This window comes from Oryctolagus cuniculus, chromosome 1 (assembly GCF_051225735.1).
Source record: "Oryctolagus cuniculus isolate XC-2025 breed Fujian yellow rabbit chromosome 1, ASM5122573v1, whole genome shotgun sequence".
In the NCBI taxonomy this organism is placed as follows: Eukaryota; Metazoa; Chordata; class Mammalia; order Lagomorpha; family Leporidae; genus Oryctolagus; species Oryctolagus cuniculus.
The window spans coordinates 224,744,602-224,759,056 of NC_142867.1; the positions used below are offsets into that span (position 1 = coordinate 224,744,602).

At 48.2% G+C, this 14,455-nt stretch overlaps 1 protein-coding gene across 3 annotated transcripts in view; it reads right to left on the minus strand.

Annotated features, from left to right (window-relative positions):
- CDK5RAP2 (CDK5 regulatory subunit associated protein 2) overlaps positions 1–14,455 on the minus strand; it is a 208,362-nt gene that overhangs the window by 182,963 nt on the left and 10,944 nt on the right. For 2 of the 3 annotated variants that reach the window (XM_017350098.4, XM_089301654.1), the window contains exons 2-3: positions 8,525–8,592; positions 4,360–4,427 (exon numbers count right to left, since the gene is read on the minus strand). In XM_017350098.4, the coding sequence (XP_017205587.4) occupies positions 4,360–4,427; positions 8,525–8,592 (136 nt within the window). Of the gene's footprint in view, positions 1–4,359; positions 4,428–6,283; positions 6,499–8,524; positions 8,593–14,455 lie in introns of those variants that run through there. The other variant, XM_089301655.1, reaches the window with a different exon arrangement.

Below are 14,455 nucleotides of genomic sequence, written 5' to 3' on the forward strand. Positions count from 1 at the left end.
ACTGGAGCAGCCAGGACTCACACTGGCGCCCATATGGGATACCAGCATCACAGGCAGCAGCTTAACCTACTGCACCACCATGCCAGCCACCAGTTTTGGTGTTAACACGGAGAAATTGGGAACAAGGTGCACTGTTCCACAGTCAGAGATTATATAAATCATGGTTCACTGAGCACTGCCCTCCTTCAGTGTTAACAGAGAGGGAAAGCCATCCGCAGCACTCCCTGTCAAGTCAGAGCCAAACTCTTCCACATCCTGATCAGGACAGCCACCTGGCCTGGATGCGCCATACTCCATTCAGGGTCTTCCACGCTCACTCAAAAAAAAAAAAAAGTGTAGAGGGAAGATTTTAGTATTCAGAAGAAATTGCCGAGATATGCACCAGCCATTACACACACTGCCTCCCTGGCCTCCTGTGGCCTGCGACATCACCTAACAACCAACAAGACAGTCTGGCTTACAAACAGCAGGCCACACAGGGGACAATGCCCTCAGTTAATGAGGACAGAGATGTGGGTTACCAGTTTAGAGACCCAGAGGAAGCACATGGTCTTCACATGTCACAGGCACAGCATGGTGGCAGGCCACAGAAAGGCCTCTCAGGCCAGAAGACCTGGGTTCAAAGCCTGAGTAAGTCCCCAGCCCTGTGCAGGCAGCCGGGTCACCAAGTATCAGGTAAAGGGTAGGAGAGATCTGACATTCAGACTTATTCCACACCCTCAGCTCTGCCTTTGTCCCTCTGCTCAAACCACCGCAGCAGCTTTGCCTCTCGCCCCTGCCCACCGGCCTCACTCCCCGCCATATCCTCTCCCGGCAGAAGCCAGCCTGAGTGATCTTCTGGAAGCACAACATGGGGCGTTTCCCTCCCCAGATTAAAATTCATCACTGCTTCTCTTTCATCTTGGAGGCTAAAACCAAGCAAGGCAGCAACATTTATGAACCTGCACAACCTGCAGGATCTGACCCCTGCTTGCTTCAACAGTCTCACTCCCCTCAGGACCCCTCCAGAGCCGCATTCCAGCCAAAGGGAATACAGCTTCCTGACCTCAGCACATGCTGTCACACCTCTCTCCGCATTACGCATGTGAGCCCTTATGCCGGGGACACTCTCCAGGCTGTCCACCTTGGCAACCCCACCTGTTCCTGATGACCCAACTCAGGCAACACCTCCTCCGGGGGGGCCGTCCTGAATCCTCCTGTCAGGTTCAGAGCTCCCACTCCCTGGCCCCACATGTCCATACCTCACACTGCATTCTCTTCCTATCTCTTCCCAATTAAACTGTGAGACTCTAGACAGACAGACTGACCTCTTCTTAACCCACTGCAAACTCCAAACCCCTAGAGAACAGCCTGGCAAGGGGGCACGTGTTTGAAAGTTTTTATTGAATGGAGGAACTCTGAGCAGAGGGAGTTATGTCTGGCAAGACCCTGGCTAAATGCAACTCCTGATGCTCAGATCCCAGTCAGCCGAGACTAGCACAGGAGGAACCATGAGCTCTCCCTTCAAATCCTGAGGACTCTGCCCCTTGTTTGATATGCACGCTGCTTCTAGAATTCGCTACAGATGCCAAGGGCACTTCCTGTGATCATCCCACAGAAGGTTCAGACCACTACAGACCTCACTTCACAGCTTGGGCCAAATGAAAAATTCCAGTGACTTCTAAAGACCTGAAAGGGAGACACTGAGAACAGTGCGGCCATTTCAATTTCAGCTCAGAATTTGCTCTTGAAAATGCTACAATAAAAAATATTAATGCCATAAAAACCTAACAGCAGCCGAAGGACCACAGTCATAAAGAAAAAATATAAATCCTACAACATATTGGCACAGGTTCTCCCTCACCTTCAAGAAAAACAGGACTTAGGGCATCAAGAACACATCTGAGCAAGGGAAATTTGAATTGCATGGCAAGATCAAAAACATAATAAAAACAGTAACAAGTACAACACTAACAAGGAGAAATAGTTACACGGGGAAGGTACTCTGAGCTAGGCACACCTGCTTCCCATAATCTTCCTAACAGCTCTAGTAAGTAGCCCATTTTAAAGACCAGGAAGGAGCCGGCGCCGCGGCTCACTAGGCTAATCCTCCGCCTAGCAGCGCCAGCACACCGGGTTCTAGTCCCGGTCGGGGTGCCGGATTCTGTCCCGGTTGCCCCTCTTCCAGGCCAGCCCTCTGCTGTGGCCAGGGAGTGCAGTGGAGGATGGCCCAGGTGCTTGGGCCCTGCACCCCATGGGAGACCAGGAAAAGCACCCGGCTCCTGGATCCTGCCATTGGATCAGCGCGGTGCGCCGGCCAAGGCGGCCATTGGAGGGTGAACCAACGGCAAAAGGAAGACCTTTCTCTCTGTCTTTCTCTCTCACTGTCCACTCTGCCTGTCAAAAAAAAAAAAAGACCAGGAAGGAGCTGGTAGCATAGCAGGTAAAGCTCCCACCTGCAATACTGGCATCCCATATGGGCACTGGTTCCAGACCCAGCTGCTCCACTTCCAATCCAGCTCTCTGTTAATGCACCTGCGAAAGCAGCGGAAGATGACCCAAGTGCTTGGGCCCTTGCACCCACGTGGGGACCAGGAAGAAGCCCTGGGCTCCTTCTTTTTGGCCTGGCCCAGCCCCAGCTGCCATTTAGGGAATGAACCAGCAAAGGGAAGAGCTCTCTGTCTCTCCCTCTCTGTAACTCTTCCCCAAAAATAAATTTAAAATAAAATAAAAAACCCAGAAGTAGAGGGAGGTTAAATGGTGACTGATCCAAGTTCACCCAGCAGAAGTAGACAAACATGCAGTCTGGCTCTACCAGCCAAGGTCCTGGGGCAACCAGGCTGCAAAACCACTCCTAGAGGCAGCCTGCCTGTCTTCCCACTTCTATTACAAGCTGGAGAAACTGAGGGCCAGGGGTGCCCCACGTTTCCCAGTTTCTCCTACAAAGAATAAAGCAGGCGGGATTCAATTCCAGGATTCCTTCTGATTCAGAAAGCACACACCAGAATGCGAAACCAAAATTCTAATATTCTGTTCAATTTTCTCATCTAGAAATAAAATTTAAAACTGCCCTTCAAAAATGAAATAACTCCTCATCTCACAGTGCTGTTCCGATATTAAAGTAATGTACATAAAGCGCTTAACACTTCAAGTGCCCAGCTCAATAAACAGTAGCTATTATTACTCTTATAATAAAACAGGAACAACCATTTAATAGTGGAGCGTATTTTAATTATACACGATATGGAATAATCAAATCTCATTCGTTTGAGGCCCCAGACCTCACAGCACAGATCGAGTTGTTCAGCTGGAATTATAACAACTCAAAGCTCAGAAATTACTTGTTTCCATTAGAGATCTGACAAGTCATTTCTTCAATTGGTCACTGGTGGTTTGCAGATAACTATTAGCAGTAATGAGTATTCTAAATTAAATTCAGAGACAGCCCCACTCTGCTCTGTAAAGACAACTGGGGAGACAGCGACGGGATGGTGGCGCGCCCTTCTCTTGTGTCCTCCGTCTTCTCTGTGATAAATACCTCCCGTGTCCTGCAGAGTATGGATTTCATTTGGTTACAAATGAAGAAGGCTCTAATTCTTCCCATGATGAATGAGCGCACTGCACAGGTAACTTGTTAAGGAGAACTGGAATTGGGAAAATGACGTTATTTTTCTGGGACTTGACAACAAATCCCCTCTGTTAACAAATGAAAGACACAATGCTGGCAGACACAGAGTGTGGAAGGCAAATGTGTCAGGGGATAATCCATTCTCAGACAAGTACACACGGTTCTGGGCACAGGCTACTCACATTTTTATTCAACAGCAACAAAGGTAGAGCCTATGCAATGCAAGGTGGGGGCACAACGCAGTGCAAAGAAAAATGGCGTTGGAATCATCAAACACCTGGATTTAAATCTCACCTCTAACACTTTACTACATGACTATATGGAGTCTTTCCTAGCCTTAAGATTCCTCTCTGTAAAATGGTGATAATGCTAAACACTTCGAGAGTTGCAGCACGGATTAAATGGGGGCCGATAAAAATGTGCCTTACACAAGGCCTTTGGCAAACATGAGCTCCCTCAGCCGTGCACCATGGTAGATCCGCACCTACCAGGTAGCAGAAATGCACCAAAGCCCCCAAAGCTGAAGCTTGCTGATGTCGTCAGAACCCACAACTGGCCCTTGAACAGCAGGGCTCACTGTGTGTGTGAGCAACAGTGGCCACAACAGAGAGTGCCCACAACACGTGGCCCTTGTCCTGCCTCGGGCATCATTCAACTTAGATGATCTTCAAGAAGCACAGCTCTCTCCTGGGGCTGGCTGGACAGAGGCAGCAGCCGTGACCTGCTGGACAGTCACTCACAACTCCACTTACGTTTTCAAAGTCCTTCATGTTCCGTGCTCTGGTGGGAGACACCTTTTCTTCTGGCACCTTTGGAAGCACTGTGGAAAGTTGAAACAGACATAGGAAAATGTCAAGGCACGCAGATGGCCGATCACGCCGAAGAGGAAAAAACACAGAATAGCTTCCCCACTGTATCCTGCTGGGGCTTTCTGCCGGTTGTGATTTACGGCTCTGAGTCCAGGGAAAGCTCTAAGGCATTCATATTTCAAATATTCACAAATTAAACTCACCCCAACGTGTGTGAATGGGGACGAGTCCAGAAAACACACGGGGCACGTGGCAAAGCAGACTGTCCCCACGTGTGCCTCCTCCGTGACAAAGTCATTTTGCTGAACAGGGTCTCATCTTCACATGTTGGTGAAGCAAACAAAGCTCGCCTGACTCACCTGACAGCAGGGCCTGGCAACCTCACCCTTAAAATGCCAGACAAGAAATAGCTGAGCTTTCACAGGCCATATGCAAAGCCCAAAATCCGTCACAACGACTCAAGACCCCTGCTGTAACACAAACACAGACAATCCCTACACAAAGTGGCTGAGTTCCAATAGAAGTTCACCTCCGAAAGCAGGTCTACGCAGGCGTGAAACTGCTGGGCCTGCTTCTGAGTGACAGGAAAGATTTCCAGTACCAAAAGCTTTCCACAGCCTCCTTCACTCTACAAACATTCATTACACTCCCTCTCTGCACCAAACACCATTCTGTTTGCTGTGAAACAATGGTGAAGGAAACGGTGATCCTGCACCCCAGAGCTTCCTGTCCCAGTGGGCCAGACCGAGAGGTGAACGCATGTCACCAAGCTGTGCAGCGCACCTGGCGCTGCGTAGGTGTTGAGCAAATGAAAGACTTCGTTCTTCCTAAGGAGATGCACTGGGAGGCTGCTTTCTGCTCGGCACCTTTCTACGTGTGACTGCATCAGGAAACAAAACAAATGGAACCTGTACTCCAAAGGGAGCAGACAGATGGCAAGCAAATAATAGGGTAATTACGTGATATGTTAGCAGGAGGTAAATGCTACAGAGAAAAATAAAACGCATCAGGACAGCAGGGGTGGCGTGAGGACAGTAAGATGGTCAGGCAGGGGCTCACCAAGAAGGTGACATCTGGGGACTTGAAGAGAAAGGGACTGTTGCCTGGGGGTACAGTACCCCAGCTCCAGGGAGCAGCATGCACAGGGGGCCAGAGGAAGAGCCCAGGGGTCGCTGGGCCGAGCAGAAAGGGAGCTCAGAGACACAGAGGGGCAGATTATGCATGGTCCTGAAGGCTCTTCAAGGGCCTGAGGAGCCGCTGGCACTCAAGGAGTAACATCGTCAGACTTAGCTTTCACAGGCTCCCTCTGGCTGCCCTGCTGAGAACACATGGAAGAGACTTTGGAGAGAAACAAGGAGACCAGTGAGGAGAATACTAGAAAATCAAGGCCAGGAAGCAGGTGTTTTGGGCCAGGGTGGCAGCAGTGCAAATCAGTGAGAACTGGTCTGATTCTGGATATTTTAAAAGGAACCAACAGGAACAAATGAAACGCAGCAGAATGCATGATATTCCAAGAAGAAAGCGCACCTAAGTTGGCCATGAGCTTTGTGGTGCTCTTACAGAGGCAGCAGGCAGATGAGAGGGACAAAAGGCAGGAGAAACACCGGCAGAGGCACAGAGCCGGCAGTGGGCACGGTGTTCAGAAACCACTCCGCAGGAAAGAGGCCCAGCAATGGGCAGGGAGGGCTGTGAAGAGCCCCGCACACCAGACCAAGCACACACGGGTATGTTTTCCTGTTCCTCAGATGGGCCAGGCCATCACCTGCATCTGGGATGCTCACCCCCTCCCATTTCCTGCTTAGGTCACACTCATTCTTCAAGTCTCCGCTCCAGTATCAGTTTCTTAGGAGACTCGTGGTCAACTCACCTCCTCCACAGCAGGGTTAACCTGCCCCCATCCTCTGTCACAGCGGCTCCAACCTCCTTGTCCCTAGCACTGATCTTATGTTTAAATGTTTGTCTTTTAGCTTGATGGTATCCACGTTCAAGGCTGAATTCCAGCGCTTAGCCTGGAATTCTGATGTGAAGCAGAGGTACAGCTGAATTAAGGGGTAGGCCTTCCAATGTACTGCTTCTAGCTGCCTGTGGCCAGGAAGAGGGACAACCAGGCTTATTGGACTGTGTGCTTAAGGTAAAAGTCAACAGGTTCCGAAGGAGAACCCAAGGGTAGCCTCCAAGCTAAAGTATTCTCCAGAAATAAAAATTCTTCCAGATGGACACTTGGCGCAGTGGTTAAGGCATTGCTTGGGACACCTGCGTCCACACCTGAGAGCCTGGGTTCCAGGACCTAGGTCCACTTCCAATTCCAGCTTCTTGCTAATGCACACCCTGGGAGGCGGGTGATGGCTTAAGTAATCGAGTCCCTGCCACCCATGGGGGAGACCTGATTGAGCTTACTGCTGTTAGCTTTGGCCTGGCCCTGCCTCCATCAATATAGGCATCTGAGGAGTGAACGGCTGGTAGAAGCACTCACTCTCACTCTTGTGCTTACTTTCTCTCTCTCTCTCTCTGCCTTTCATACAATAAAAAAGAATCAAAAAATAAAAACAACTTTTTGCACACATCTGCTCGCTTTAGAGGAGCAAGAAAAGCACAGGTCAAGGTAGTACTAAGGTATTTCAACAGGCACGCTATAAGCACTACCCAGAGACGTCCACGAAAGCATTCACTTTTCTCAGAAATAAAATCTAGGAAGAATGTTTCACAAGACCCAAACTGCAGTCTCCTCATGACCCAGCTCAAACACGACACATGCTTATCGACCTGGCCCATCTCCTGTGGACTAATCAGCTATTTGCCTCCAAAAGGCAAGCCCAGGTAGGAATGCTGGGGCTCAGCCACCAAGTGGGATCCAGGAGGCTGCCTGGAAGGCCTTGGCACACCAAAGGCCACTCAGCAGTGGAGCCCAGCAGAAGCCCTGTGCCAGATGTAGTCATCAGTTCAGTGTCCCGCCTCCACGTGGTCATTCTGTTCCACAAGCACTGCCGGAATCCCTACAGAGTTGGTAGCAAGAACCCAACTCCTGAAAGGTGGCCTAAAGGACATCAGCTCTAGCAGAGAGCAAGTCAACACATACATAAAACACCGACCACCTACTGCGCACCAGGCCAGGGTAGGCTCTGGGCCCCAGTTAGGAAAGCCCAGTCCCAGGGCTCAAAGCACTCACATTCTAGAGTCTACTCCTTGTGGGGAGCAACTCGGACTAGACTAAGTTACTGGAATTAAGACTTATTCTATGCATCTGCTCTCCCACAATATGGCGCTGGGAGAGGAGTAACAACTTCTACGCAGCTGCCTCTCGCTAACTTTAGTGATGACCTGCAGGAGCTGATCCTGCTCCTGATTGGAGGAGAGCAGCGTACTCGGCGTGTGGGTAGCAGAGTTGGGATTGGTGGAAGAGGACTATAAAGGAGGAGAGAGACAACATGCACCGGGAACATCTATCTGAAGGAACACCTGTGCAGCCCCCGAGAGAGCCGGCTGGCGGTGTGCCACTCCCCTGCGGAAGTGGGGAAAGTGGCAGGGGGCCCGCCCCTCCACGGAGGTGGAGGGACGGTAGCCAACCCGGGAAGAACCAGCAGCAAACCCGGGGAGGGCCGAGCAGACAAAAGAACAGTGCAGGGTCCTGTGTCGTTCCTCCATGAAGAGGGGGAGCGACATAATGGTGCCGTGACTCGGATATGAAGCCTAGGCAGGGTTTAGTGTCGTTCCTCCGCAAAGAGGGGGCGCGACAACTCCTCTTATTATTATTATTATTTTTTTTTTGAAAAGCAGAATGAGAGAGAGAAAGAGAGAGATCAATCTTGTATCCACTGGCTTACTCCCCAATGCCTGCAATAGCTGGACTGAGCCAGGCCAAAGTCAGGGACCCAGAACGCCACCCTAGCTAGTCTCCCACATGATGGCAGGAACCCAACTACTTGGGCCATCACCTGTTGCCTCTCAGGTGTGTTAGCCAGAAGCTGGATAGGAAATGGAGGCAGGGCTCAATCCCAGGCACTCCAATATGGGATGCAGGTATGTCAAGTGGTGTCTTAACCCAGTGCCTCACTGTGCCTGCCTCATTCCCCTCCCTCTTACCCAGGAGATACTGGCTCTGTGTACTTACCACCATTCCCCAAGCCTGCATTGAGGCTGACGCCCTCTAGGTCATCTGGTAAAGTGGGAACAAGGCCACTAGGAGAGAACACATGGAGGGAGAGATGAGCCCATGTTTGAACAACAGAGACTGTGAAGACTACCCGATAAAATAAAAAAATAAATTAAAAAAAAAAAGAATGCCTGTACCGCAAATGACAACCCAACAAGCCACAGCCAAGAGGGACATACAGCTGAGCTACCTAGCAGGCATGAAGCACACAGGTTAGAGCTGCTTTGGCTTTAGAATGAGGTCCAGCTCTAAAAGTAGCTGAATGACCTTCGGCAAGGTCATCTATTCACTTGTTCACACACCAAATGTCTTGTATACCAAACAGGTGCTGGGGCAGAGGCACTGTGCCAAGTGCAAACTTCTGAGCCTTACTTTCTTAGTCTGCTAAATGCAGACACCACACTTTCTTATAAAAATCAGACTAACAAAGAAACCCTGGGCACATAGTAAGTATTCAGTAAGTGGCACCCACTGTTTTTTGTCATTTCTAAGATTTATTTATTTGAGAGGCAGAGTCACAGACAGAGGGAAAGACAGAGAGGTCATGCATCTACTAGTTCACTCCCCAAATGGCCACAATGACCAGAACTGGGCTGATCCAAAGTCAGGAGCCAGGAACTTCTTCCGGGTCTCCCACACAGGTGCAGGGCTCCAAGCCCTTGGTCCATCTTCTGCTGCTTTCCCAGGCCATTAGTAGGACGCTAGATTAGAAGTGGAGCAGGCCGGCACCACAGCTCAATAGGCTAATCCTCTGCCTGCAGCACTGGCACTACTGGGTTCGAGTCCCGGTCGGGGCGCCGGATTCTGTCCCGGTTGCCCCTCTTCCAGGCCAGCTCTCTGCTGTGGCCCAGGAGGGCAGTGGAGGATGGCCCAGGTTCTTGGGCCCTGCACCCACATGGGAGACCAGGATAAGCACCTGGCTCCTGGCTTCAGATCAGCGCGGTGCGCCAGCCGCAGCGGCCATTGGAGGGTGAACTAATGGCAAAAGGAAGACCTTTCTCTCTGTCTCTCTCTCACTGTCCATTCTGCCTGTCAAAAAAAAAGAAGTGGAGCAGCCAGGACTTGAACCAACACCCATATGTGATGCTGGCATTACACACAGAGCCTTAACCTACTACACCACAGCACTGGCCCCTGTTTTGGTCATTATTATTATCACTAATATGCCTATCACAATGAAAAGGTTAGCATCTGGGAATCAGGCACCAGTTTGCCTAAGATGTCAAACAAAAACACAGAATTTACTGATCCAAGAAATTATCCTGGATGAATTATACGAATTGGTTTAGTGAGAATCAGGAGACATTGAGAGAAATCTACACCATAACAGGAGGCATGGTAAGACATAAAGGACCCTATCCTGGACACCATTCTAGGCTCTGCCATGAACCTCTCCAAGCATCACTTCCTTTGGCTGTAAAAGAGCAGCAGCTATTTCACAGAGTAACCAGCAAACAAGATAACAAAGCGCCAAGCAAGGTACCTGGCATGTCATGAGTATTCCACAAATGGGAGCAAAGGTGTCCCTGTCACCTTAAAACATACAGTGCTTCATAATTCATCAACCATTTGCCATTATTACACCTGCCTGATTCCTTGAGGGCCACACACTTTTCAAATGAAAGCCCCAAAGTCCAGACAACTTCAGGGCTGGCACCAGAGTCATCCGGCAGTCACATGGAGGACCAAGTTCAGAATCCAGGCCTTCTGTGTCTGCCCTCCATGCCACCTCCCAGTCCCACGCTGCACACTAGGAGCAGTTGGAAATTCAGGCTGCCTGATTGGCAGTTTGTTCCTTCCACGCCTCCAAATCCAAATGTATTCTGCTCCTGGGTCAGTTTTGATGATCACCAAACTTAGGAGTTGAAATGAACCTTCAAGATCAAGACCAAGCAAAAACTTGGAAATACCATAAAATTCCGACATCAGGAAAATGATTACATTCTATGTGACTGCTATAACTGAAAAATTTAAACAGAGACTCTGCTCAGGACAGGTGTATGATCCAGCAGTTAGGATGCCAGTTGGGACACCTGCATCCCACATCCAAGTGCCTGGGTTTCAATACAGCTCCACTCCTGATTCCAGCTTCCTGCTAAGGCACACCCTGAGAGGCAGCAGGTGATGGTCCCTGCACCCACGTGGAAAACCTGGATTGAGTTCTCAGCTTCAGCTGCAGTCAGCCCCAGCCATGTGAGCATTTGTGGAGTGAAGCAGCAAATAGGAGCTCACTCTGCCTGTCTCCCTCTCTCTGCCTCTCCAACAAATAAAAAACTTTCAAATGGTAGACTTCTTAAAAAAAAAAAAATATTACATTCTCAGTTATTTCAAATCATATAGATACATTTATGTTGAAGTCAGGTCAAGTCTATTTTGGAAATAAATGGGCTGTAACTACAAAAAAAAACAAAGGAATATACTAAAATATCAAAAATCATAATTTGTAGGGAAATGAGACATGTTTTCCTCTTTTGTAATTTTCTATAGTTTTATATGCATTGCTAAAAGGTCAAAGTCCAGTCTCTAAACTAAACTCATAAAAACAAAATCAAGGGGCCAGCACTGTGGCGTAGTGGGTAAAGCTGCTACCTGCAGTGATGGCATCCCATATGGATGCCAGTCCAAGTCCCCACTGCTCCACTTCCAATCCAGTTCTCTGATGTGGCCTGGGAAAGCAGTAGAAGATGGCCCAGGTCCTTGGGCCTCTGTACCTGCATGGGAGACCTAGAAGAAGCTCCTGGCTCCTGGCTTCAGGCTTCAGATCAGCACAGCTCTGGCCATTGTGGCCATCTGGTGAGTGAACCAGCAAATGGAAGACCCTTCTCTGTCTCTCTCTCTCTCTCTCTCTCTGCCTCTGCTTCTCTATAACTCCGCCTTTCAAATAAATTAATAAATAAATCTTAAAAAAAAAAGAAAATCAAGTCCAACCACTACCTGATGCAGATGGTAGCCCAGAGGCCCAATTTCAGACACCATGTTATTGGCCAACCCTGTCCTACAGTCTGGCCCAATGTTCTTAATCTGGGGTTCTCTCTACCACAACCATTAAATTAACTCCCACCGGCCAAAACAGCCCATCAACAGCTCAAGCCAAGATCAGTCCCAGCTAAAAATTACCTGACAGGCCAAGTCCAAGGTTTGGGTCTTTTTTTTTTTTTAAGAAAACTTTTATTTAATAAATATAAACTTCGAAAGTACAACTTTTATAGTGGTTTTTTTCTGCCATAACCACCCTCCCACCCGCAAACCATCCCATCTCTTACTCCCTCTCCCATCCCTTTCTTCATTAAGATTCATTTTTAATTATCTTTATATACAGAAGATCAACTTAGTATATACTAAGTAAAGATTTCAACAGATAACACCCGCACAGACACACAAAGTATAAAGTACTGTTTGAAGACGAGTTTTACTGTTAATTCCCATAGTACACCAAGGTTTGGGTCTTAGCTTCCAACAAGCAAACACTGAAGTTAAAAACTGATAGACATCCAAGCTCTTCCATGAAACTACTCTGTAGCATAAAATTCCTGCCTGGTTTCTGACAAATTTCCAATTGCGCTTTATCTGCCCACCTTTAAAAAGCTAGGAACCTCTGCTATCCGCACCCTCCAGCCAGTCCCAACCACACTTCCAGCCCCACTTCTTCTTCCTGTTCTGATCGTCCACACTTACCCTTTGCATTAAAGTTGGGACCTCATGGAAACCCACTAGAAATAAAATAATGCAACCAAGAGAGGAGGACTCAGCTACAATTTTAGCAACAAACGGAAAGGAAGACTGAAGGAACCACGGAGCTCAAAATTACCAAGGTAACCGGCAAAGCTCAGAACAAAATCCAGGTTCCTGGCGATCCTTCCCCTTTTTACATGTGTCTGGGCTCCTATACAGAAGCGGTACATGGTAGCGCATGGGCCTCCTCACTCCTAAGATAAACCACGATCCTAAGAAACACATCCCATGGCGAGTTCCCACACTGCAAGGCACCAGGCTGCACCAATGCCATGCCCAGGATAGGACAGCCAGTCTCCCATTTGCCCCTTAAAACAGGTCTTCTGTAGGAGGTGGTATTTTTTAAATGCTATTTTTTTATAAAATAATGAAACAGAGACCCAGATAAAAAGGTAGAAACCCTAAGCTGACCTGGCTCCAACCCCAGTGCTCAGAACCCCGACACCACCCTGATGTCCCAACATATTCCTTGAGGGGTCATGGTGGCATGGACCAAACGAACCAAAGCCAAGGCTTCCAGCAGTGAGCACAGCACAAAGCCACTGCAGGTGCTGCTGGGCGACCACGAGGGAACTTCACAACGTTCAAAACACAGGAATTATGCATTTGGAGTAGCGGTTAGCTACTGCTTGGGATGCCTTCATCCCAGCACCCCATGCCAGGTGGTCTGTGCTCAAGCTCTGCTCCTGATTCAAGATTCCTAGTAATGTGGACGCGGGGAGACAGCAAGTGATGGATCAAGCACTTAGGTCCCTGCCACCCCAGTGGGAGGCCTGGATTGGGGTCCACGTTCCTGGCTTCAGGCCTCTGGGGGCATCCGGGAGTGAAACAGCAAATGGAAGTGGGCCCACATTTACATGCATGCGCACACACTCTCGCGTGCGCTCTCTCTCTCTCTCTCACACACATACACACACACACACACACACACACACACACACACTCCTCTCTCTCAAACATTTTTTAAAAGAGAAAAACAATTCAAAGGTAGATTTTTGTATAAAAAATTTAAATACATGCAGTTTTTCTCATAGCATGCATTTTTCACCATCTTTTTGAAGACTTCTCATATGTATGGATTTCAAAAAATTTTGCATTGAGTCTTTTAACTCCATTTTCCATGAACTTTTTGAAGTACTCCTATATTTGCTGAGTGACAGAATGGACCCTACCTGAGCTTGCTCCCCTCTTGCTCTACTGTAACCCCAAGGGAACAATCTCTTTCTGTGCCAATACATGCCAACAGCAATAGTCCATGCACACCACTTGACCCAACACAAAGCAGTTCACGGATACAAGGTTAAGACAGACGTTAACAGAACTGGACAACACAATCACAATTACACCATAAGCATACTGTTTGTCTAAGAGCAATTCCTTTTTCATTCTACATTGATTCTTTTTTGTTTGTTTGTTTTCATTGTTTTTTTTTTATTTTTTTTTTTACTTTTATTTAATGAATATAAATTTCCAAAGTACAGCTTATGGATTACAATGGCTTCCCCCCCATAACATCCCTCCCACCCGCAACCCTCCCCTTTCCCACTCCCTCTCCCCTTCCATTCACATCAAGATTCATTTTCGATTCTCTTTATATACAGAAGATCAGTTTAGCATACATTAAGTAAAGATTTCAACAGTTTGCTCCCACACAGAAACATAAAGTGAAAAATACTGTTTGAGTACTAGTTATAGCATTAAATCTCAATGTACAGCACACTAAGGACAGAGATCCTACATGAGGAGTAAGTGCGCAGTGACTCCTGTTGTTGACTTAACAAATTGACACTCTTGTTTATGGCATCAGTAATCACCCTAGGCTCTTGTCACGAGCTGCCAAGGCTATGGAAGCCCCCTGAGTTTACTGACTCTGATAATTTTTAGACAAGGCCATGGTCAAAGTGGAAGTTCTCTCCTCCCTTCAGAGAAAGGTACCTCCTTCTTTGACGACCCGTTCTTTCCACTGGGATCTCACTCGCAGAGATCATTCATTTAGGTGTTTTTTTTTTTTTTTTTCTCTAGAGTGTCTTGGCTTTCCATGCCTGAAACACTCTCATGGGCTTTTCAGCCAGATCTGCCTGCCTTAAGGGCTGATTCTGAGGCCAGAGTGCTGTTTAGGACATTTGCCATTCTATGGGTCTGCTGTGTATCTCACTT